Genomic DNA, 23,491 nt, shown 5'->3' with positions numbered 1-23,491 from the left:
GAGGACCTGTGAGGATCTGTGAGGACCTGAGAGGATCTGTGTGAGGATCTGTGTGTGGATCTGTGAGGATCTGTGAGAGGATGTGTGAGGACCTGTGAGGATCTATGTGAGGATCTCTGTGAGGATGTGTGTGAGGATCTGTGAAGATCTGTGAGATGATCTGTGAGGATCTATGTGAGGATCTATGTGGAGATCTGTGTGAGGATCTATGTGAGGATCTATGTGGAGATCTGTGTGAGGATCTATGTGAGGAACTGTGTGAGGAACTGTGTGAGGATCTGTGTGAGGATCTGTGTGAGGATCTGTGTGAGGATCTGTGTGAGGATCTGTGTGAGGATCTGTGAGGACCTGTTAGAGGATCTGTGTGAGGACTTGTGTGAGGATCTGTGAGGACCTGTGTGAGGACTTGTGTGAGGATCTGTGAGGACCTGTGTGAGGATCTGTGAAGATCTGTTTGAGGATCTGTGAGGTCTGTGTGAGGATATGTGTGAGGATCTATGTGAGGATCTGTGAGAGGATCTGTGTGAGGATCCATGTGAGGATCTGTGTGAGGACCTGAGGATCTATGTCAGGATCTATGTGAGGATCTGTGAGAGGATCTGTGAGAGGATCTGTGAGGACCTGTGAGGACCTGTGTGAGGATCTGTGAGGACCTGTTAGAGGATCTGTGTGAGGATATGTGAGAATCTGTGTGAAGATTTGTGTGAGGATCTTTGTGAGGATCTGTGAGAGGATCTGTGAGGACCTGTGAGGATCTGTGTGAGGATCTGTGAAAAGATCTATGAAGGTCTGTGTGAGGATCTATTTGAAGATCTGTGGGAGGATCTGTGTGAGGATCTGTGTGAGGATCTGTGTGAGGATCTATGGGAGGATCTGAGCATCTGTGAGGATCTGTTTGAGGACCTGTGCATGGAACTGTGAGGAACCTGCTCACGGCCTCAAACCTGCTGCCAGTGTCTCAAGAGCTTTTAAGGTTTATGTCCTTTGAGCTGGTGGGGTTCCTCCTGGGTCATCCTAGAGAATGGCGGGGGTATGTGCCCAGAGAAATGGCACAGCCCTTGGATGGCGCCCAAGTGCACCTCCATGGTGTGGGCACCAGTGGACCGGGCCTGTCTGCTGGCCACAGCAGTGCTCATCTAACTCTTCCCAGCCAGTGCATGGAAAGCAGGCAGATGTGGAGAGTCGCTGAACACCACAGTTAGTGAAGTCAAGCCAGCTTGCAGTGCCCACGAGCTACGATTCCCAGCAGCCAGTGCCCGGGGCAGGCATGAACCCGGGTGATGGTCTTTGCCTTGGAGTAGTGGAGAGACTTGGGGTGCTCCTGCTGAGGGGAGGGGGGGCAGTCTAGCACGGGAGGCTGTAAGCTGGCTTCTGGAGGACAGGAGGGACTTGGGTGGGAAGAGGGTGTCCTGTGGCGGGGACAGGGAGGCAAAGGTGCAGCGGAGGGCACGAGGCTCAGATAGTCTTGGCCACGTGGGGCTTTTCCCTTGGTCAGAGTTGCTGGTGGGCTTCAGGGAGGGGGATGGGCTCAGATCAGTCCTAACACGGGACGCCGTGGCCAGTGATGCCCATACTTCTGGGCTCGGGCCCAGCCAAGTGGCCCAGACGCAGCAGGGACGGACCAGGAAGGCCCTGAGGGATTGCCAACTCCTCCTTATTCTAGCCCAGGGTGGAGGTGCAGGAGGGGGCACCCAGGGCTGGAGAGGCCTGGGGACAGGCAGCCAGCTGACCCTATCCTGCCCTCACCCCGCCTGCGGCTCTGGGGCCCACAAGGCAGGCTCTGTGCTCCCTCCTCCTCTGCTGCCCTCCTGGGCCCAGGCTGACCATGAATCTCCCCACAGAACAAGAAGAAGAAGAAGACAGACTTTATCCCCTACCGGGACTCCGTGCTGACCTGGCTGCTCCGCGAGAACCTGGGTGAGGACTGACAGTCGGCCTGTCCCCAGGGCCCTAGGTCCTCCCAGGGGCCATGCCCTCGTCCCAGAGGTCCAGCCACCAGGCCTCCTGCCCTGTCTGGGCCAAGGCTGAGGTGGCCAGAGGGGTGGCTGCCCACAGTGCACCGTGCAGGCCTAGGTGAGGCGGCTCCCTGTAGTGCGCACCCAGGGCAAGTCCAGGGAGCCAGGAAGCTACAGAGCACTGGCCCCCAGCTCCTGCCGGGTGGCTCTTGGTCCCCGCCTGTAACAGGGACCTGGGACACAGAGGTTCTGGAGAACCCTGCTTGCTGGCTGGGATTTGGGGGCTGCTGAAGATTTGCTCTTGCCCCCATCTGCGTCCTGAGCAGTGAGAGTCACAGGGAGATGAAGGTTGGGTGTGCCTGACATTGACCCTGTCCCTCCCAGAAATGACTCTAGGGTCCCCCAGCTTGTGCAGCTGCAGAAGCGGTGCTCAGGAGGTAAACTGAGTCTCAGTCCCACCTGGTGAGCAGCGGGGACTCCTGGCCTCCCCAGTTGTGTGCGGGACATGCAGACCCTGGTGGCCTGGCTCTGCACCCCACGACCAGCTGGGCTGGAGCCAGCACCCCTGTCAGGCAGCTCTGCCCTGTGGAGAAGAGGGCAGGTGGGCCCCACTGTGGGGGGCAGAGGTGTCCTAGGAACCTGGGACACCGGGCCATGCCAGCGTTAGCCCTAGTGTGGAGCAGAGGGGGATCCCCTGTGTCACCCTTTTTGGGGCCTGACATGGCACTTTGCCCAGGCCCTTCTTGTTGTCACCTCCAAGTCCCTGTGAGAATTCCCTAGGGAACCACTTCCAGGACATGGCCCGGGGACACAAGTCTCTGGGGTCAAGCCGGCAAGCCCGTCCATCCTGACCTGGCACACTGACGGGCAGCCCTCCTGAAGGCTGGGGTGGGATCAGCGGGTGATTTTGTTAGGACTGCTGAGGTGGCTGCCCCTGACAGGACATTCATTGCACGGGGAGCCAGGGTACCTGCAGGGTGTAGAAGCACCCAACCCTATGCCTCCACCTCAGCCTAAAGACTAGAGGCCCCACGCCTCCGCTGTGGTGAAGAGGAGGCTGCTGGTCACAGAGTGGCCCTGGCAGGAGAAATGGGGGACCCTTGGGAAGGACAGTCCCTGCCACTGTCTGCCCATAGGGTAGCCTGACTCGTGGGGGGAGGTGAGCAGACCCCACTGGGCTGAGAGCCCTCTGTGGTCACCCCGGGCTGTTTCTGCAGGTGGCAACTCGAGGACCGCCATGGTGGCCGCCCTGAGCCCTGCGGACATCAACTATGATGAGACACTCAGCACGCTGAGGTGCGCCCAGCTGGGGGGCCCTGCTATCCCCACCCTGGGTGGGGCCTTCATGCTGGAGGTCCTCCTGGACCCCCTGAGGCTGGAGGTGACTGATCTGAGGCTCCTAGGCCTTCATGAGCCCTGTTCTGCTCTCACCACCCTTCAGGGTGCCACGTGGGGCTTCAGGCCAGGCAGGGCCCCGGTGGCACCTGCCTGGAAGGGCTGCCAGTTAGCAGAGGAGGCAGAGGTGGCCTCCTGGGTGGGGAAACTGGGCCTCAGGAGGCTGCCAAGTTTGGCTTTGCAGTTTCTGGCCTCCTGAGTGTGCTCAGTGGGAGGCAGACCTGCACCCTGTGGGAGCCCCTGCACTTCCTGCACCTGGGTGCTGAGTACGTGAGCTAGACACGTGGGCAGGCAGCCACCTCCCGCACCTGAGCCCCTGGGGCCTCATGGGGACAACACACCATCTGTCCCTCCTCCTTGGCCTCAGTTTCCTCAAGTGGATGAGGAGGGCTGGGTGACCCCCCCCCAGGGTCTCCTGTGGCCACTGGCCGCAGAGTGACCCCTGGTGGCCCGGTGAGGAGTATAGCTCTGCTCCCTGTCTGGTGAGGGGCCTGTCCCAGCCCACCCCTCTCCTGCCCAGGTACGCGGACAGGGCCAAGCAGATTCGCTGCAACGCCGTCATCAATGAAGACCCCAATAACAAGCTGATCCGGGAACTGAAGGATGAGGTGACGCGGCTGCGGGACCTGCTTTACGCCCAGGGCCTGGGTGACATCACCGACAGTGAGTGTCTGCAGCAGCCTATGCTGGGGACCTCCGACCCGGGCTCCTCAGCATCATGGCCTCTCTCCTGGGTCTCTGCCTGCTGGCTGGGGCAGGGCTGGGGCCGGGCTGGGGCCGGGGTGGGGACCTGCTGAATCCCCGGCCTGCTCAGCGTTCCCAGACTGCCTCTGGGTGGGAGGCCCTTGGTGGAGGCTCTGGGCAAGGGCCAAGGTTCCTGGCCTGGATGGAGGTGCATGGTTTGGGTTTGGAGCTGGCCCAAGCAGGCCAGAGATGGTTTCCTGAAAGCCCGTCAGGCCCCGGTGCTGCCCACCTGTGTGCCCACTCTGAAGACCTCCGCTGCCTGCGTGCTGCTGCCTGCCCACCCTCGAGCAGGCGAGCTGGCCCTCTGGAGACCAACCTGCTCTTGTGTTTCTTTGTCTTTCCTCCCCCACGCCTGCCCTCCCCTGTAGCCAACACTGTGCCCGGAGGACCCAAATGTGTGTATTCCCAGCGCTGCTCTGCTTGTCCGCTTCCAGCCCGGCCACGGGGGCACAGGGCAGCACGGGCTGGGAGGGCAGGTCCCCGCAGGCGGAGGAGCCCCTCCCTGCTCCGCCTCCCCGGGCGCATTCCTGGTCTCCTCACCCCACTGGAAACCGAGGCAGTTGGGAGTGGGCTGCCGCCAAGGCCTTCTCAGGCCCAAGTGGCCAAGGCAGACCCTCTAGCCCCTGAGCTCCAGAAGCCAGGAAGGTCAGAATGTCTATGCGCCAGGGCCAGGCGGGCCCGAGGGCTCGTCCCAAGCTGTCCTGGTTCAGGCCCACCTCCCCCTGCTGTTGCTCCAGCTGCCCGACCCCAGGCCCTGGGAGGGAAGTGCTGGCTCTGAGTGGCTAGCAGGCGCTGGCAGGTGCCACCCAGTCCTGACCAGCCTGTCTCCTCTGGTCCTGACCTGGCTCCCTGACCCCGGGGCAGAAGGCCCAGTCTCTGGTGCTCTCCCACAGTGCTGCCCTGTGCTGGCCGCTGCTCTGCTGTGTGTGCTTCTGCTGGGGGGGCCTGGGCACCCCCCTCTAGGGTGTCACAGCCCAACTCCTGGGCTTTGGGGCAGTTGAGCCCTGGGGTGGTGGAGGAGCAGGGGGCTCCCCCAGGAGGGCTTCCTGCTCACCCCCTCTTCCAGGTGTGTTCAGCAGGACTGGACAGTTGGTGCCCCCTGGCCCTGTAGCTGGGGTGCGTGGTAGCCCAGGAGGGGTTGGGGTGAGGGTGGGTGGCCCACCTACAGAGGGTGAGGATGAGCACAGGGTCCTGGGTGCAGGGCAGACGGGCCTAGTGGGCTCAGGAGCTCTGGCCCCGGCTGCACAGGCTGCGAGGTGCCCTCGCAGGCCCTGGATACAGGTGCGTGGAGCACAGAGGGCCCAGGATCAGGGAGGTGGTGGGGAGCTCAGCAGAGTACAGGGGGGCGTGGGCGCTGCTGCCCGGGAGAGCTCCGTGGCCACACACGGGCCTGCCTGTGTCACCGCAGCCGTGCAGGAGAGGGCTCCGGGAGGCCTGTGTGTGCTTGTCCTGGGGGACTGCCTGGCCGTGCCGTGGTGTCTGCCCTCTGGCTCTGTCCCAACTGCGTCTCTCTTTTCTCTCCCTCCCGTCTGTCTGTCCCCTCACCTTCCCCTCCTGCCCTAGATGTGTCGGACCTTGAGAACAATAACCGTGGCAGGGCTGAGCTGAGTCAGGCCCCTGACAATCTCTCCACAGTGACCAACGCTCTGGTGGGCATGAGCCCCTCATCCTCGCTCTCGGCTCTGTCCAGCCGTGCCGCCTCGGTGTCCAGCCTCCATGAGCGCATCTTGTTTGCCCCGGGCAGCGAGGAGGCCATTGAAAGGCTGAAGGTGAGGGACAGGCTGGAATGAGGGCACCAGGGGGTGGGCGGCGGACACAGGCTGCAGGGCCCAGGTGAGTGTGGAGAGGCGACAGGTCTGCACCCTGGGTGTGGGCCCAGCCCTGCCCTCCCCCCGGACACAGTGCCTCCTGCCAGGCGAGCTCTGCAGCAGCAGATTCCGGGCGCCCACCCAGGTCAACTGTGGCCTGTTCCCTGCCCGCCGGTGGTGTGTCCGGGCATCCTTGGGCTGCACAAGGTTTGGCCAGTGTGCAGATGAGCTCTGGACCGAAAGTGCCGTGAAGGACCCAGGGGTGATGTCAGGTGGCCTGTGGCCTGGCTGCCAGCGGGGAGGGAAGCCCTGGGCGTGGGGCACTGGGCAGAACTCGCTGCATCTGATGGCATGAGCCGGCACCTGGTGGGGAGCTGGGTCGCGCAGTGCCGGCCCCTGGCCCTGCCACAGCCCTGCGTGGTGGTCTCGGCAGGTGGTGGCAGTCCCGCCTGCGTCCCGTGAGCCACACTCACAGGAGGGAAGACCGTGTGGCGGGCAGGCTTTGAGCCCCTTCTGGGATGCCCTGTGCCTCCGGGTGCCTCGCGTGCACCCCAGCCACAGGCACTGTGCCTTCAGCATTTCATGCTCGGGCTCCTCGGTCACCGGGCCTGTGGTGCCGAGCTGTGCAGGGGGTGGGCCAGACTGGGGCTGAGGGGACCAGGCATGTGGCCCAGGCGAGGCTGATGTGAGAGGCCGAGTGTGTACCAGGAGCGTGGGGCCCCCGGGGTGTGCCTGGCCTTCTTGGGGCTTGGAGGGCCCTGAGCTGTGTGTGGGAAGGACACCCCAGGTGCTGGTGTGGCTTTGTGTTCTGGACGGGACCCTGCTCAGAGCTGCCACAGAGCCCTCTGGGACATCAAGCTGGCTTCCTCCTGTTTCACGTCACCTCCCCATTCTCCCGGCTGTACCCAGAGGAAAGCCTCGTGTCCCTTGGTCCCCACCTGGACCTTCAGATCTGGTCCTGGGCCCTCCCTGCCCTCTTGGCCGCTGCCTGCAGGACCTCACCCTGCTCCCTCTGCTCCACAGGAGACAGAGAAGATCATCGCGGAGCTCAACGAGACCTGGGAGGAGAAGCTGCGGCGGACGGAGGCGATTCGGATGGAGAGGTGAGAGATGGGGACACACACAAGCCCCAGCCACCAGCACTGGGCACCTGGGCCTGGGGGTGGCCGCACCCCAGCCCAAGACAAACCTGGTACCTACCTTTGACCAGTGACCCCAGCTCTGGTGGTGCTGGCCACTGGCCATAGAGGCCTGGCAGACAGGACCCCTGAGGGAGCATGGTACAAAAGGTCTCACCAGTGGACGCCTAATTCACTGACCAGACAGGATATGGCCGGGAGCAACTGGGTGGCTCTGGGTCAGTTGGTCAGGCAGGCTGAGGCCAGTGCTGGAAGTCCCCTGCAGCTCCTGCTGACCCCAGCTCTGTCCCCCAGGGAAGCACTGCTGGCCGAGATGGGTGTAGCCATGAGGGAGGACGGTGGCACCTTGGGTGTGTTCTCTCCCAAAAAGGTAGGAGCTGGGCCCAGGTCTGGGGGGCTCCTGGGAGGAGGGAGCAGGCGGGGGTCTGGCCAGGCATCAGGGTGGCGGTTGAATCACAGCCAGACTCCCCTTCCCGTGGGGAGTCCTCGTGGCTTTGGGACATGAGATAGGTATGGACTAGGTCCCCTGGGGTCAGGCAAGGGAAACCAGGCCCGGGCTGCCACCTGAGACACGTGGGCCCAGCCTTAGCCTGGAGCCCGTGCCTCTCACAGGAGCCCCTAGCCCTCGTCCCCCTGGGCCCCAGACTGGACAGGCAGCCTGTGGGCAGCAGGGTGGTCAGGGGTCCAGGAGGACAGTCCACCTCCAAGCTGAGGAAGGGCTGCCCTGGGGGAGGTGGGACTTGCAGCCTGCCCATCTGAGCAACAAGGTACTGGGCACTTTCAGGGTGGCCTCCCTGGGCACTGGCCTTCTTGGACTGGACCCTTTGGGGATGATCATGCACTGTGAGCTCATGGAGTGTGAGCAGACCTTGGGAAGAGGCCAGTGCAGGGCATCCTGCGGGCCCTGGCCAGGCCACCAGGCCACCTACCACAGGCTCTATGGCCAACGTGCGGGCGCATTTCCCAGATGGTGTTGAGTTTGTGCATCTCACACACCCCCAGCCAGAGTCTGGTCTGTACCCAGGCAGCAGGCGGGACCCAGCTGTGCTGCACATGTGTCTCTGCTAGGCCCAGCAAGGCTTGACGCTGCCCGCATGTGCCAGGTGCCTGGTGGAGGCACCAGCCATGGGGGCTGGGCAGGGTCGGGACCTGGCCAGGGCAGCAGCATGTGCTAAGGTCCAGGGGCAGGAGTGCCTGGGAGGAACTGCAGACAGGGCCCAGCGGCGCCCCGATGGGGCTGGACTCTACACACCTCCTGAGCAGGCTCTGCTCTTGTCTGGAGCAAATTGTCCTGAGGCTGTTGGGAGCCTGGAGGTTGGGCACTCCCTTGGGAGACTAGGCACCTGAAGTCCTCGGCTTTGTTGATGTCCCTGGGTGTGTGCACTGCTCAGGAGTGGGACCGCCAGGGACCCCGCACGAGAAGCTAGGCGTCCCTGGGAATCTGGTGTCCCTTGGCCCTCCCTAGGACCTGCATCCACTCAGGGAAGGGGACAGCCTGATGTTGGTCCCATGACTGGTGGCCAGGTCTCTCCTGCCTGCCCTGGGATTGACAGCTTGGGGTCCCTTGTGGGACACAGGGAGCAGGGCCAGCCCGGGCCTCTGCCCTGTTGCTGGACTTCGCCTAGGACACAGCTGGGTCATGCCCTTCCTGAGCTCATGGAGGGCGGGGGCCTAGGGAGACCCTGGGTGAGTGGGGGAGGCAGTGAGGCCAGTCCAGGGCCACATGGGTGGGGCCTGCAGGGGCTGATGGGGTGGGCATGGGGCAGAAGGCCGTGGGGACAGGCCTGGTAGGGGGGTGCGTCACCTTGGGCCTGGGCTGGGTTTGGTGGGCCTGGGGTAGGGGAGCGTGGCTCCGGGGGACGTCCTTCACAACCTCTGTGCTTCCTGGTCCCGAGGGCCAGTCCTGGCTTTCTGACCCGCTGAGGGGCAGATGGGGAAGGGTCCCGGCATCCTGCAGGAGCTCTGCCTTTGAGACCTTCCTGCCTCTCCTGCTCTCCTGTCTCGTCTGCCAGGCTGGGGCTGCCGTGGTCTGGGCCTGGGGAGGCTTGGGTGGGGTGGCCAGTGGGGTGGCCAGTGGCCCTGGGAGAGGTGGCCATCCCATCTCCTGCCCGCAGACTCCTCACCTTGTGAACCTGAACGAGGACCCGCTGATGTCCGAGTGCCTCCTGTACTACATCAAGGACGGCACCACCAGGTGGGCACTGGCAGGGTGGGGGGAGCGTGGGGGACTCCCTGTTCCTACAAGCCTGTGTACCCACCCAGGGCCATCCAGTTGGTCGCCTGCTCTAGCAATACTGCTGCCCAGGCTTGCTTCTGAAGTGACCCTGTGTCTGCTCTGGGCTGTGGATCCCAGGGCTGGGCTGCACTGGGGTCCTGTCACCCCTCACTGCCCAGCACCCTCACAATGCCCTGCTGGGGCCTTTCCCTAAAGATCCCAGCTGGGCCTCCCCCAGGCTGCCTGTGGACACAGGTGGGCCAGTGGGTGCCCTCATGGGTGTGCTGGACCTGTCTATGCTGCTAATGGTCCTCTTGCCCCCCCAGAGTGGGCAGGGAGGATGCCGAGAGGCGGCAGGACATTGTCCTGAGCGGGCACTTCATCAAGGAGGAGCACTGTGTCTTCCGGAGCGACTCCAGGGGAGGCAGTGAAGGTGTGTGCTCCCCACCCCTCCGGCCCCGAGGGGTCTCTTAGAGGAGCCGAAGCCATGCGTCAGGGCAGAGGACAGCTTGGGGACAACTCCCTGGGGTACTGAGGGAGGGCCTGGTGCCTCCTATGGCCAGGGGTGCTCCAGGGAGCCCAGTGTCTTGGGAGACGAGGGTGGGGCGTGGGAGGTTGGCAATGTGTCTGGGAGCGTGGGGCGTCCTGGCAGCAGGACAGTGAGGAGACAGTGAGGAGAGCCCAGGTCCAGGCTGGAGGGCTGTTTGGGGACCCTGCTTCCTGCTGGCCGTGGAGCGGCCATCTGCCCATTTCCTTGCCTGTCTAGCGGCCGCCTTCCATCTCTGGGATGGGCCTGCTGCATTGTGGCCGTCAGGGCAGCTCCCAGTGGGAGTCTGACCAGCCTCTGACCTGCAGATCTGTGAGTGGAGCTCACTGTCCACTCGGCCAGCTCAGGAGGATGGTGCTGAGTGTCCTTGAGCAATGCTGACGACAGTCAGCTCTCCCTGACTCTGTCCTCTCCCGTTCGGGTGGGGTGAAGGCAGAGGACCCTGGGGTGCCCAGGGGAGAGTCAGCCATGGTATCACCTATTACCCACCTGGAGCCCTGCATGGCCTCGCCAGCCCCGTCTTGGACACACACAGCCCCCTCTTAGAGGTCACTTTCCTCCTCTACTGAATGAGCAGAGCACCCACCTCCTGCGTAGGGTCAGGAAGGCTGAGCTGCTGAAGTGACAGTCCCTCTAAGTTGACTTGGTCTCTGTCTTGTAGCCGTGGTGACCCTGGAGCCCTGTGAGGGGGCAGACACGTACGTCAATGGCAAGAAAGTCACTGAGCCCAGCATCCTGCGGTCAGGTATGGCCCAGGGCAAGAGGGACCATGGAGTGGACAGGGCATCAGGGGAAGCCCCTATCCCCATGCCCAAGTCACCCCTTCTCCGTGTGAAGCCCCCTGTGGGCACAACCCATGCCCCATGGGTGGCAGCTCTGCAGGCTGTGGGCTCCTGACTAGCTTGTGAGCCTTCCCACGCCCCACTGGGCACTGGGCCTGAGCACCAGGACCCAAGGCCTGAGCAGAGAGCCCGGTCTGCACACGGGGACCCCACAGTGGGCTGGGGCTGCTTGGGAAGCCGAGGTGGGACCCGTTCCAGAAGAGGCTCCTCCCCGAGCTCAGGATGGACACTTGGTGGGCTGGGCTGGGAGAGAGGGCTGGAGGGCAGCGTGGTCAGTTGGTGTGGGGTTGGCCTGTTGTCCAGATGTGAGCATCCTGGTAACCCTGGTGTAAACCCAGGTGCACGTGACAGAAATTCCCTTCTTTAGGGGAGTTGGACAGGAAGTGCCCTCTGGCTTTTGCCTGGGGTCAGTCTGGAGAAAGCAGAGCAGGGTGCATAGGCAGCCATGGCCAGAGCTTGGCTGAGGGATACCCCCGTACACATTTAAGAAGATTTAGTTCAAAGACATGGCCTAGGTGAGTGGCAGGCTGTAGGCCAGGGAGGGTCCAAGCCCCAGGCAGGCAGCAGGCCCGAATCTCCTGGGCAGGAGAAGACTCACCATCAGTAGGTAGAACTTCCTTCCTCTGTTCATTCCTAGGGCCTTCCACTGATTGATGGAGGCCCCCGCACCGTAGAGGAACTCTTTCACATATGGTCAGCTGGTTGCTGATGTTGACCACATGTCCAGGACCACCTCCTAGACAGCCACACCTAGACAGTGCTTGGTGGGATCACTGGATGCTGTAACCTGGCCAAGCTGACATGTTAAACTGACCATCCATCAACCTTGGCCAGGAATGAGCTCTGGCTGGGAATGAGGAGGTCCCTCTGTCCACCCCAGGGGTAGGGAGGTGGGAGGTGACCCAGCCTGCCTTCACCCTGAGGGCCTCCTTGTCTAGGAGTCTTCAGAACTCCAAAATCCTGCCTTTGGGACCCTGAGGGCACTTTGGAGGGACACCAGAACACCCTGAGGCCATGGAGGCTCATCACCTGGGGTGGGCAGTCTAGACAGACAGCTGCTACTGTTCTCGGTCATTTCAGGGTGTGTTCTGTTGCCCATGAGCCTGGGGCAGGTTCTGGGCCCGCCCAGGGGCGACCTTGGCTTGGGGTTCCCACCCAGTGTGTGAGCTGAGCACAGAGAGGCCGTGACTGGGTGAGGGTGGCCGGGCTAGGGGCTGAGCAGGACTGAGGGGACCTTCCTGCAAACACTGGGGCTCAGGTGAGGGCAGAACAGGGGAAGTGAGGGCTTCAAAGGGGCCATATAGGCAGGACTGTCCAAAATCAGCAGGCACTGCCCCAGGGGCCCTGTAGATGCGTGGGTCCTGAGAGGGGTCCAGCACTGGGGTTGGGTGGCAGGCCTGGACCCAGGTCAGCCTCCGGCGCTCCGCCTCTGACACTCTGGCTGCCCTCAGGACCAGCATCTGTGGACTTCCCACCCTGGGCCTGGCCCTTCCTGTCCAGAGGGGGTGATGGGGAGAAGGCCCCGTGGACCCACGGCCCCTGCAGTCTCCACAACTTGCACATCAGGGAACGCCCTGGCCGAGCTCGCAGGGGAGCGGGGACCAGAGTGGTGATTTCCACACTCTATAGGGACACTGGAGGTCGCAGCAGACCACAGCTGCTGAGCAGGGAGCGACCCAGGGGTTGGATCTGGGAGAGAAGGAAGAGGCTGAGGAGGAGAGGGGCTGGGAGCGGGTCTCCTGGTCATGAGGAAGTACCTGCACCCCCTTCCTTCATCTCCCTCTCTCTCATGGCCACTGAGGCCAGCCTTGCCTCTGTCCCCCAGGAAACCGCATCATCATGGGTAAGAGCCACGTGTTCCGGTTCAACCACCCGGAGCAGGCCCGCCAGGAACGGGAGCGCACGCCCTGCGCGGAGACACCGGCGGAGCCTGTGGACTGGGCCTTTGCCCAGCGTGAGCTGCTGGAGAAGCAGGGCATTGACATGAAGCAGGAGATGGAGCAGAGGTGAGGCCTGGGGCAGGCCGCTGCCCGCCGCGCCTGTGGGCCTCCTGCGCTTACCTGCTGCCCCCTTGCAGGCTCCAGGAGCTGGAAGACCAGTACCGCCGGGAGCGGGAGGAGGCCACCTACCTGCTGGAGCAGCAGAGGCTGGTGAGCCCACTGGAGGCCCTCTCCCTGCCCTCTCTGTCTGCCCGCCTCCTCTGTGCAAGGGCCACCTGTCTCCCTGGTGAGCCCAAGCTTGGCCTCTCTCTGCAGGACTACGAGAGCAAGCTGGAGGCCCTGCAGAAGCAGATGGACTCCAGGTACTACCCAGAGGTGAACGAGGAGGAGGAGGAGCCGGAGGACGAAGGTGAGGGCCTGAGTGGGGAGGCGGCCTGTTGCCCCAGGGAGAGGCCTCCTTGGCCAGGGAGCAGGTGGAGATGGGGCTCTGGAGGCCGAGCAGCAGCAGGCCAGCCCGGCCGTGCACACACATGAGGGTGTGGACGGGTGGCCAGGGCTGAGGTGGCAAGCGCTTGGCATGTGCCTCACCCTGTGACCTGTGGAGACCCAGGGCCACGGTGTCCCTCTCCAAGGACGCCCTTTCTCTGGGGGGCCTGGAGCCCTGCTCTGGGTGCACCTGGCCTGCTCTCCTGCCTCCTCTCCTGGGGCCCCGTCCCTCACTGCTGGCCTGCGTGGCCTGTTGGCTACCACTGGCAGATTCCCCCACCCCACCTCAGCCTGGTGCTCGGGACCACTGCCCTTTATCTTGGGCACCTGGGCCCTCCACATGGCTCACTTGCAGAGCTTTCCACCAGCTTCTTCATTCTCTTTAAAATCGGGGTCCCGGGCCCAGGCCCTGAGTGGGAGGGGCTGACCAGAGCTGCAAAACCTGGGTCCTCCCAGTCCCCCACCAGGCCAGCCTGCCCTTGCACCTCTGGAGGGGGTGACCTCTCTGTGCACACTGGGCCCAGAGCCAGCCTGTGCTCCCTCAGCATGACGCTGCTGCTAGACCTCCCAAAGGCTGGGCACAGTGGACAACACAGCTGCCTGTCTCTGACGAGCCTGTGGCCTCCTCCACAGTGCAGTGGACAGAGCGTGAGTGTGAGCTGGCCCTGTGGGCCTTCCGGAAGTGGAAGTGGTACCAGTTCACGTCCCTGCGGGACCTGCTGTGGGGCAACGCCATCTTCCTCAAGGAGGCCAACGCCATCAGCGTCGAGCTCAAGAAAAAGGTGGGTGCTCACTCTGCTGGCCACACCCGTCCTTTCCCTCTCAGCCCAAGGTGGACAGCGGGACCCTCCCTAACCTTGGCCCCAGAGTGGGCAGCAGAAGGAGGTTCTGGGACTGGCTGAGATGGACAGCTTGCCCTTTCTGCTCAGGGAAGGTGTTGGCCAGGAGGGGACATGGGGAGCAGGGCCTCTGCAGTGTGGCTGGAAGGCCCAGTGCCCATGGGCGCCAGTCAAAGGCTCTGAGGTCGGCAGGAAGCCCGACTGGGGACCTGGTTCCACTCACCAGGGACTGACGATAGGCCATCTTCCACAGGTCCAGTTCCAGTTTGTCCTCCTCACGGATACCCTCTACTCCCCACTGCCACCAGACCTGCTGCCCCCAGAGGCTGCCAGAGACCGGGAGACTCGGCCCTTCCCCCGCACGATAGTGGCCGTGGAAGTGCAGGACCAGAAGAACGGGGCCACCCACTACTGGACGCTGGAGAAGCTCAGGTGTGGCTGGTGGGCAGCTGGAGTGGACAGTGGGGTGGGCCCTCCTCCAGGACAGAACCGGGGCAGGCTCAACCTTTGCACAGGGCACACAGGGGGTCTCCTGTAATCCAGGGCTATGGTCAGACCTCAGAAGTACGAGGAGGGAGACTGAGGCCCACAGACTGCAAGACGGTCCTTCTGGAAGGGAGGGAAGGGTCATGCCCCTGGAGGTCCTGTGGGCAGCAGGGCACTGGACGGGCACAGCCAGGCCTGCAGGGTGGGGTCAGTGTCCCCAGAGCCAGGAGCTTGGGGGCAGCAGGAGGGGACTGGCCCCTGGCGCCTCCCTTGCACCCTCCCACAGCAGCTGCACACTGAGGAGCCGCTGGCCCTGTGGCTCGGCTTCCCTGGCCTGCGGGCTCACCGTGCTTTGTGCTTGTTCTTAGTCTATGAAAGGTGACCGCGTGAAAACGCGGGGGCAGATGCCATCGAAGGCAGAGCAGAATGTCCCTGCAGCTGCTAGGAGGGAACCCAGGGCAAGGGGGGAGGCACCAGGGCTGGCCAAAGCAGGAAGGCCAGAGCTTCTGACCGCCTCCTGGCCTGGTGACGTGGGACAAAGGGAATGTTGGCTTGCATGTGGGAAACCAGGGAGGGAGGAGGTCAGGGGCACGCCGAGTCATTCATTTGTATGTGACAGGTGGGCTCCAGGAACCGCGAGGCTCAGGGTGGGAGGTGGCAGAGGGCTCTCCCCACCAGAAAGTCCCCAAAGAGTCCACACATCAGAACATGGAAGACCAACCATGGGATCCACACTCTCCTCTCTTGTATAGCTCACACACACGTATACACACACACAACAGTGGACACAGACAGACACACACTGATACACACACTGGTCCACACACATAAGACACGTACACACAGTGGTAGACTCTGGTAGATACACGCACACATCAGCACATGCACTGGTACACACTGCACACACACAATGGTAGATACACAATCTGGCACACTCTCATGCACCCTGGCAGACACACACACCACACACACACACACACACACACACACAGGGGTCCACACACGAGCACCCTGCAGACCTCTGGGCTCCATGCTCAGGGTGCCTGCCCCAGGCAGGGTATCCCCTGGGAGTGGGTGTGGCCCTGAGCACTGAGCCCTAGGCTCTGCCCAGCACTGCAGCTCACCTGAGCACGATTTCCAAGACATTTTCTTAGTCTTCCCTGCCCCGTCCCTGCCTCTCCTCCCGCCTTCTGGACCTTTGGGCTCTGTTTCTGAGCTTTGCTGGGGACTCTCCTCCAGCCGCTGCCTATGGGGGTCCCTGCACCCCTCAGGCCAGCTGCAGGCTTGTGGGCTCAGGAGGGTGAGTCTGCCTGTCTCAACTGCAAGTGCGTCTCCCGATGGGCCAGTTCCGAGGGTCTGGGGGGTTTCTGTGAGAGGCCCACGGTGGCTGGCCCGGGCCCACACAGTGTGCTGTGCCCCACAGGCAGCGCCTGGACCTGATGCGTGAGATGTACGACAGAGCCGCGGAGGTGCCCTCCAGCGTGGTGGAGGACTGCGACAACGTGGTGACCGGTGGAGACCCCTTCTATGACCGCTTCCCCTGGTTCCGGCTGGTGGGCAGGTGGGCACCTCCTCCTTGCCCTGGCACAGCAGGTGATAGCGAGAGGGCAGTGGGAAGAGCGGCCTGCTCCCAGGCCTGGACCCCACTTGTCCTGCCCTGACACAAGGAAGGAGCTCTGCTCCGCCTTGTTCTGCCCCACTCAGGCCCCCGTCCCCGCCCACCACTCCTCACCACACACCTGTGGGCATGACCTCAGGGCGTGAGATGGGTCTCGTCATTGCCACCCTGCCCAGTCTGTGTGAGACGCCCCAGCAGCTGGGGCCTTGGCCAGGTGTCCTTTGGGGTGGGAACACAGAGGCAGGGCTGTGCCCCAAGCCCTAGAGGCCATAGAGGCCACCACCTCCTTCCTGGTCTCTGGTCTGGGGTCTGTGCCCAGCCTCTGACCCCACACGACAGTGGCATTCTGAGGTCTTCACCATGGCCTTGGGGATGCCTGGCTAGGACCCCTGTTCTCCATCACTCCGTTGGTGCCTTCCAGAACCTTCTGGAGCCTTCCAGCTAACCACACGCGTGGTTGGCTCCAAGCCTGGGGCTGGGGTGGGATCCTGGTCCTCCTGTCTTTAAAGCGCATTCTCGGTGGTGTGTGTGCTGGGTGGGGTTCACACAGAAGCGTGCCCCGGCCGCCGCCTCCCGCGGGTAGCTGGTCTTAACCTCTCTCTGTCTTGTCGTACTAACCTCAGTCCAGTCATCTCTGGCTGCAACAGCTACCCTCTTCTCAACACATGCATGAGCGAGCGCATGGCTGGTCTCACCCCCTCCCCCACCTTCTCGAGCCCCGACTCCGACGCCACCGAGCCTGCCGAGGAGCAGAGCGTGGGGGAGGAGGAGGAGGAGGAGGAGGAGGAGGAGGAGGACCTGGAGGACGACGTCTTTCCGGAGCACACGCTGTGCGACGGCCGGGACCCGTTTTACGACCGGCCCCCCCTGTTCAGTTTAGTAGGAAGGTTGGTGAGGCCGAGCAGAGCATGCTGGGGAGGAACCAGCTCTTTTGCACAGGAGCACTGCTGTGGGCACGATCAGGCGTCAGGGTGTGACCCCGGACCCCCCCAGCCAAGGCAGGCTGAGGGGCTGGCCTTCCGAGGCAGGGCCTGAGGGAGCTGGGGCTCCCGTGGCCGCCCCGTGGGCACTCCCCTCCTGGAGATGAATGCTCTGGCCTAGTGGTATAGGGTCGGGGTCCAGCTAGGGAAGAAGCAGCCCTGGAGCACAGCATGGCCACCAGCCCATGGCACTGGATCCTGTAGGTGGAACTGCTTCTATGGAGGCCGCAGGAAACCTGGGACCTGGCTGTGGCTCTGGCCCTGGTGCCCAGGTTCTACCCTATCTCTGTGCAAGGACTGGGGTGAGAGGTGAGGAAGGAGCACCCCCAGTGGAGGGGTGAGAGGTAAGGAAGGGGCACCCCAAGTGGAGCCAGCTCATCCCACTGTGGCGGCTTCAGTCTCTCCAAAGAGAAGGCAGTTCCCTGTGTGCATCCAGCGCCACTCTGTTCTGGGGAAAGGAGCAGGACTTGGGGGCCAGCCTAGGGCAGGCAAGAGCCCCTCTACTGCCCCCCATGAGAGGCCTGGCAGAGGTGAGGGTGTTGTCCCAGGCGGTCTCGGGGAGAGATGGACCCATGGCCCAGGGCCCTCTGGGCACCTGCCCTTTGCAGCAGGAGCTGGTCATTAACAGCCCCCAGGTGTAGGAGTGGCCAAGGTCAGGAGGTGGAACAGAGGCTGTGGGGAAGCCCAGACCTGGGGCAGACGTCCAGCCTGCAGGTGGACCGGGCACCCACTGTTCCTTCTGTTCTCATGGAGGGATGGAGACAGGAGAAGGCAGGTCCAGCAGCCTAGTGCCGCTGTTAGACACTCGGCTCCTGACGGGAACCAAGTGCTCCCACACGAAAAGGTGTCCGTCAGCTTCAGCAGCTTTTCTTGAAGTTAGATGGTTTCCTGGGGCCAGGCATTTCCAGAAGATAACTTGACCCGCAGGCTGGGGGCAGCCCCTGCAGATCAGGAGGAGGAGATGGCAGGAAAGCCCCCTCCCCTGTGAAGGCAGCCGGTCCCCATGGCGCATGCCATGGACTTGCTCTGATTGGTTTTCCTTGGCTGTCACCAGGCTGGCATCAGGAGATGGGCCAGACACAAATAGGTGATGTCCCCCCAGAGGTCCGAGCCTGGACCTCACTCTGCTGGGCCCAGCCGACTCCAGGCAGGTTCCCCTCGTCAACCCCAGGCTCTAGGGCCAGACCTCAGCTCCTGCTGGGGTTGGGGAGTGGCTCCGGGTGTCAGGCAGCCAGGGGTCAGGGCGTGCAGGGACAAAAATAGGGGAGAAATGGGGTGTGGGCCCTGCAGTCTCAGCAGAAAAGAGCTGGGTCCTTCCAACGTTTTTCCCCTCTTGTGGATTTGAAATTTTACAAAACTGCCAAACGGAACACAAGTTGTCCTTGAGAGGCCTGGCCCCCTGTGTCACGGGAGGTCGTGACAGGCTTCATTTGGAATCATCCCGATCTTTTGGTTTGGCAAGAATTGGCTTTTCCCGCTCAGCAGCTAAGCAGGCCCAGCCTTGGGAAGGACCCCACCGTTGATTTTCCTTTTATCCTTCTGGTAGCTGCTGGCTCTCTCTCCAAAGCTTAAGCAAAATTGGGTGGCCCACTCTGGTCCCCTATGGAAAGGCGTCCCTGGGTCCCAGCATGCGTCTTGCACCTCACCAATCTGTGGTTAGCGCTGCCTCCTCCCTCCGCTCGCCACTCGGCTCCCTCCTCCCTCCCCGCCTCTCCTCTCCGTTTCAGTCTGCTTCAAGGTGCTCTTGCCTCTTGCCAGAGCCAGGGGCCTCTCCCCATGTCCGGGGTCAGGTCCCTGGGGGCTCTGCCTGTGGAGGTTGTGCTGCCCAGTGACCTGGGGAAGCCATTGTGTTGTTGTCCACAGTCCAGGCTGAGGAAGTGGGCCTGAGGCCTCTGCTTCCCCCGGAGGACTAGGTGCCTCCAGGAGAGGGGGACACAGTGGGTAAGACGGCACTGCAGACAGGGGAACTAGGGCACTGCAGCCTAGTTCCTGGGCAGTGCTGGGGGAGGGGGACGAGCCCAGGCTCCAGGGCAGTATCCAGCACTAGGTGATAATGCTGAGCCAGCGAGAGGCAGGTGTCAGCTCTGTGCACCCCGAGCCCCCTCAGCACCCACTCCAAGGGCTCTGTGCCAGGCCCTGAGGGCAGCAGGCTGTGCAGGGGGGTGTAGCAGAGCTGTGCTGTCAGGGTCAGGACTGGGGCAGTTGTCTGGTCCCCAGAGTACCTGGCACCAGGAGAGCCGATGAGACCAGGCCTGGAGAACAGTCCCGACTGGACAGAAGCACAAGGCCCCAGACGTGGGTCCCTGGAGTCCAGCACCACCTGGTCCCATTGCTCAAACTCTGGGTGCATGGGCTGAATGGGGTCCCCATGGGAGCAGGGACAGGGGTCTTCAAGACTCAATTTGTGGCCCCTTAAGGCTGGTGCTGCCACTGGGGGTGGTTAATGCCACTAGGGGTCTGAGTGGGTCCATCACCATCTCCAGGTGGACTGGCCGGGGTCTGTGGGTCGGAGGGAAGAGCCACAGATGCCCCTTTGCCTTCTCCGACACTGACACCGGAGCTGCCACTGGGTCCTCAGACTCCTGCCAGGGTATCCCTGGTCCCCTGCTAGGTTCCCTGAGAATGTCCAGACGGGTCAAGGGCTAGAGAAGAGGGAGGCTTTGGCCACAGATCCCAGTGGCCCTTTGATGATTCACCTCTGGGCCTCCAACCAAGAGGTCCCTACAGGCTCTACCCCACAGCCCCTCCCTCGGGGGCATGGTGTGGCTGCATCTCGCAGGAGGACGGTGGTGGGTGCTGCCATGTTGGGCTTTCTCCATAGACGGAGCGGGTTCTGAAAGGCCAGGATCTGGCTGTGCTGACCGAGTAGGGAGGTGGGGGACCTGGAGGGCCTGGCTGGGAGCTGTCGGGGACCTGCAGTCACAGCCCTGACGCCACATCCACAGTCATGCCTGCCAGCTCAGGCCTCGCTCTACTTTGGTGCCCCTAGAGGGAGGCGCAGCCAGCCAGGGGGACGCGCTGCTGTGTGGGCCCTGTCTGGCCACTGGCCTTCCAGGTGTCAGGAGCCAGCTCTCCAGCATCCTACCTGCTCTTAGGGTGTTTGCCCTGTGCTTCAGAGACCTGCTGGGGCCGTTATTCCTTGGGTCTTTGATTTATGCCTAGGGGACTTAAAGGGCCCCCATGTGACTTTTGGGAACCTGAGCCAACAGGTTGACATGTAGCACACCCCCTCCCCCCCGCCAGCCCAGGAGGCTGCAGTGGTTCTCAGGCAGGTTCCTGTGAGCCCCCCCAATGTCCAAATCCTGAGCCGGTGCCACCAGGACCTCCCCACTCCTCTTCTGGATGCCCAGTCAGCTCTACCTGGAAAGGAGGGCAGGCGGCTGAGTGGGTAGGTTCTGGGCTAAAAGCAGAGCTGAGCTAATTGTTCTCACCCCAGTGTGACTCACCAGGTGGCCCTTCCTGATCAAGGTGACTCCCTGGAGTGCCCCCCAGGAGGTGCTCCCATTCCTAGGAGGATGCCCCCCGGAGCATGATCCTATTGCTAGGAGGGTGCTCCACCCAGGAGATGCTCCTGTTCCTATGAGGGTGCTCCACTCAGGAGGTGCTCCAGTTTCTAGGAGGGCGCTCCACCCAGGAGGTGCTCCAGTTTCTAGGAGGGCGCTCCACCCAGGAGGTGCTCCAGTTTCTAGGAGGGCGCTCCACCCAGGAGGTGCTCCTGTTCCTAGGAGGGCGCTCCACCCAGGAGGTGCTCCAGTTTCTAGGAGGGCGCTCCACCCAGGAGGTGCTCCAGTTCCTAGGAGGGTGCTCCACCCAGGAGGTGCTCCTGTTCCTAGGAGGGTGCTCCACTCAGGAGGTGCTCCAGTTTCTAGGAGGGTGCTCCACTCAGGAGGTGCTCCTGTTCCTAGGAGGGTGCTCCACCCAGGAGGTGCTCCAGTTTCTAGGATGGTGCTCCACCCAGGAGGTGCTCCTGTTCCTAGGAGGGTGCTCCACCCAGGAGGTGCTCCAGTTTCTAGGATGGTGCTCCACCCAGGAGGTGCTCCAGTTTCTAGGATGGTGCTCCACCCAGGAGGTGCTCCAGTTTCTAGGATGGTGCTCCACCCAGGAGGTGCTCCTGTTCCTAGGAGGGTGCTCCACTCAGGAGGTGCTCCAGTTTCTAGGAGGGTGCTCCACCCAGGAGGTGCTCCTGTTCCTAGGAGGGTGCTCCACCCAGGAGGTGCTCCAGTTTCTAGGATGGTGCTCCACCCAGGAGGTGCTCCAGTTTCTAGGAGGGTGCTCCACCCAGGAGGTGCTCCTGTTCCTAGGAGGGTGCTCCACCCAGGAGGTGCTCCTGTTCCTAGGAGGGTGCTCCACCCAGGAGGTGCTCCTGTTCCTATGAGGGTGCTCCACCCAGGAGGTGCTCCAGTTTCTAGGAGGGCGCTCCACCCAGGAGGTGCTCCTGTTCCTGGGAGGGTGCTCCACCCAGGAGGTGCTCCTGTTCCTGGGAGGGTGCTCCACCCAGGAGGTGCTCCGGTTCCTAGGATGGTGCTCCATCCAGGAGATGCTCCGGTTCCCAGGAGGATGACCCCATTCCTAGAAGGGTGCTCCATCCAGGAGGGGCCCCTGAACAGTGGGGGCGTTCTCCATAGCAGCCTGCCCACCTGGCTGGGTGGCACAGGGTCCTCCAGGTCTTCTCTATCCTGGCTGCCCTTGTGACCCTGCATGTTGGCCAGTTCAGGGCATGCAGAAGCCACCCCAGTGACCATGTCCTCTGCCCAGGCTAGTCCTGGCACCAGCTGGGGCAGCTAACTGCTGGCTGGGAACAGAGGCTCTTGGAGCTCTGGGTCACTAACGGGTCAGGTGGGGTTGTGCCGTGGGTCTGGGGGTGTCCTCAGGGCACTGGCCAGCCACCCTGGGCATTGGCTGACTCTGAGTAGCTCTCACCCACCACAGGCTGCATTGATGGGAGGGGCTCAGGCTGAGGCCCGTGAGCAGCAGGGCTGGCCAGGGAAGGGACATCATAGCAGCTGCTGGTCAGGTACAGCGCAGCCTGGCCCACCAGGTCCTCCAGTCCTTGAAGCAGGCTGAAACACCCCCCCACCTGTTCTCTTCTCGGACGGCCACACCTGGGCTCTGCTGGGCTGTGCCCTCTGCTCACCGAGGTCCACTCCCTGGCCCCCTCGTGCCTCTCCTGTCTCATCAGCACTGCAGACCCCACGACCCCTGCCCAGCGCCTCGCTCCCACACCCTGGCTGCCCCGCGGCTTGGCTCTGCTTCGCAGCTTCTTGTCATGTTGTCCTCGGCCGTGCTGTCACTGCTGCCACTCAGAGCATGGGGGGTGGCCCCTGATCGCGGCCTCTGCTCCCCAGGGCCTTCGTCTACCTGAGCAACCTGCTGTACCCTGTGCCTCTGGTGCACCGCGTGGCCATCGTGAGCGAGAAGGGCGAGGTGAAGGGCTTCCTCCGCGTGGCCGTCCAGGCCATCTCAGGTGCGTGTGGGCGGCACACTGGGCCCAGAGCCCAGGCCGGCTCTGCTTGTGCCGCAGACGCTGAGGGCGGAGATGGGCCTGTGGGCATGGTGTTGGCAAGGACCAGCCTCACCTGGGCTGCCCACAGTGGGACCTGAAGCTTCCCTGGGCCCAGCTCTTGCTCTGACCTCCTAGACTCCCCTCTGCTGACCAGGGATTTGGGCTAAGCCCAGGGAGGCCTGAGCCTGCCCCATCAGGCAGCCCAGAGGGACCCAGAGACCCTTGGCTCCCTCCCTGCAGCCAGCCCACCCCATCCACCCACAGGCTCCACAACCACAAGGAGGGCCTGCAAACAGAGCCCCTGACCACCTCTGCCTCTCCAGCCTCCTAGATCCCCTCCCCTCAGACCCTCCCTCATGTGGGCCTGAAAAGGCAAGTCCCTCACCCTCAGGGGCAAGACCTTCCCACTGGCCAGGCACAGAAGCTCTGGGCCCTGGTGGCTTCCTTGTAAATGGGGCCAGGTTTTAACACATCCCACCTGAGAATGTTGCCAGACCAGGCGAGGACTTGAGTAAAGTGTGGCTGGCCAGGGTCTTCAGGTCAGAGGTGCCAGGTGTGATGGCGGTTCCCAGGCTGCCTTCTCAGCGGGCACAGGGACTGCCCCACCCATGGCACCTTCCAGTCCTGCAGTATGGACCTCATCCCACAGGGAACCCTGGGGAGGCAGTGGGCCGACAAAAGGCATCTCTCAGCTCATCTCTCAGCTGCTTACCTCCCCAGGTGCTCATCTCCCCAGGTGCTCATCTCCCCAGGTGCTCATCTCCCCAGGTGCTCACCTCCCCAGGTGCTCACCTCCCCAAATGCTCATCTCCCCAGGTGCTCACCTCCCCAGGTGCTCATCTCCCCAGGTGCTCATCTCCCCAGGTGCTCACCTCCCCAGGTGCTCACCTCCCCAGGTGCTCATCTCCCCAAATGCTCATCTCCCCAAATGCTCATCTCCCCAGGTGCTCATCTCCCCAAATGCTCATCTCCCCAAATGCTCATCTCCCCAGGT

The 23,491-nt window shown here is 63.0% G+C and overlaps 1 protein-coding gene across 29 annotated transcripts in view; it reads left to right on the top strand.

The window, feature by feature from the left end:
- KIF1A (kinesin family member 1A) overlaps positions 1 to 23,491 on the top strand; it is a 64,764-nt gene that overhangs the window by 12,261 nt on the left and 29,012 nt on the right. For 10 of the 29 annotated variants that reach the window (XR_014018025.1, XM_081261370.1, XM_081261363.1 and 7 more), the window contains 18 exons: positions 1,842 to 1,917; positions 3,173 to 3,251; positions 3,871 to 4,013; positions 4,463 to 4,489; positions 5,658 to 5,863; positions 6,926 to 7,005; positions 7,336 to 7,411; positions 9,156 to 9,235; positions 9,583 to 9,689; positions 10,465 to 10,548; positions 12,471 to 12,651; positions 12,723 to 12,795; positions 12,901 to 12,994; positions 13,705 to 13,853; positions 14,164 to 14,342; positions 15,820 to 15,957; positions 16,638 to 16,901; positions 22,340 to 22,458. Coding sequence is in view for 28 of the 29 variants with exons in the window: in XM_081261370.1 (XP_081117496.1) it covers positions 1,842 to 1,917; positions 3,173 to 3,251; positions 3,871 to 4,013; positions 4,463 to 4,489; positions 5,658 to 5,863; positions 6,926 to 7,005; positions 7,336 to 7,411; positions 9,156 to 9,235; positions 9,583 to 9,689; positions 10,465 to 10,548; positions 12,471 to 12,651; positions 12,723 to 12,795; positions 12,901 to 12,994; positions 13,705 to 13,853; positions 14,164 to 14,342; positions 15,820 to 15,957; positions 16,638 to 16,901; positions 22,340 to 22,458 (2,155 nt within the window). In the remaining variant the exon portion in view is untranslated. Of the gene's footprint in view, positions 1 to 82; positions 107 to 1,841; positions 1,918 to 3,172; positions 3,252 to 3,870; positions 4,014 to 4,462; positions 4,490 to 5,657; positions 5,864 to 6,925; positions 7,006 to 7,335; positions 7,412 to 9,155; positions 9,236 to 9,582; positions 9,690 to 10,464; positions 10,549 to 12,470; positions 12,652 to 12,722; positions 12,796 to 12,900; positions 12,995 to 13,704; positions 13,854 to 14,163; positions 14,343 to 15,819; positions 15,958 to 16,637; positions 16,902 to 22,339; positions 22,459 to 23,491 lie in introns of those variants that run through there. The other 19 variants (XM_081261371.1, XM_081261366.1, XM_081261365.1 and 16 more) reach the window with 8 other exon arrangements.

Source organism: Spermophilus citellus, assembly GCF_964194105.1.
Source record: "Spermophilus citellus genome assembly, chromosome: 11".
NCBI lineage: Eukaryota > Metazoa > Chordata > Mammalia > Rodentia > Sciuridae > Spermophilus > Spermophilus citellus.
The sequence above is the reverse complement of the archived record's forward strand: the minus strand, read 5'-3'. Positions and strand labels throughout refer to the sequence as shown.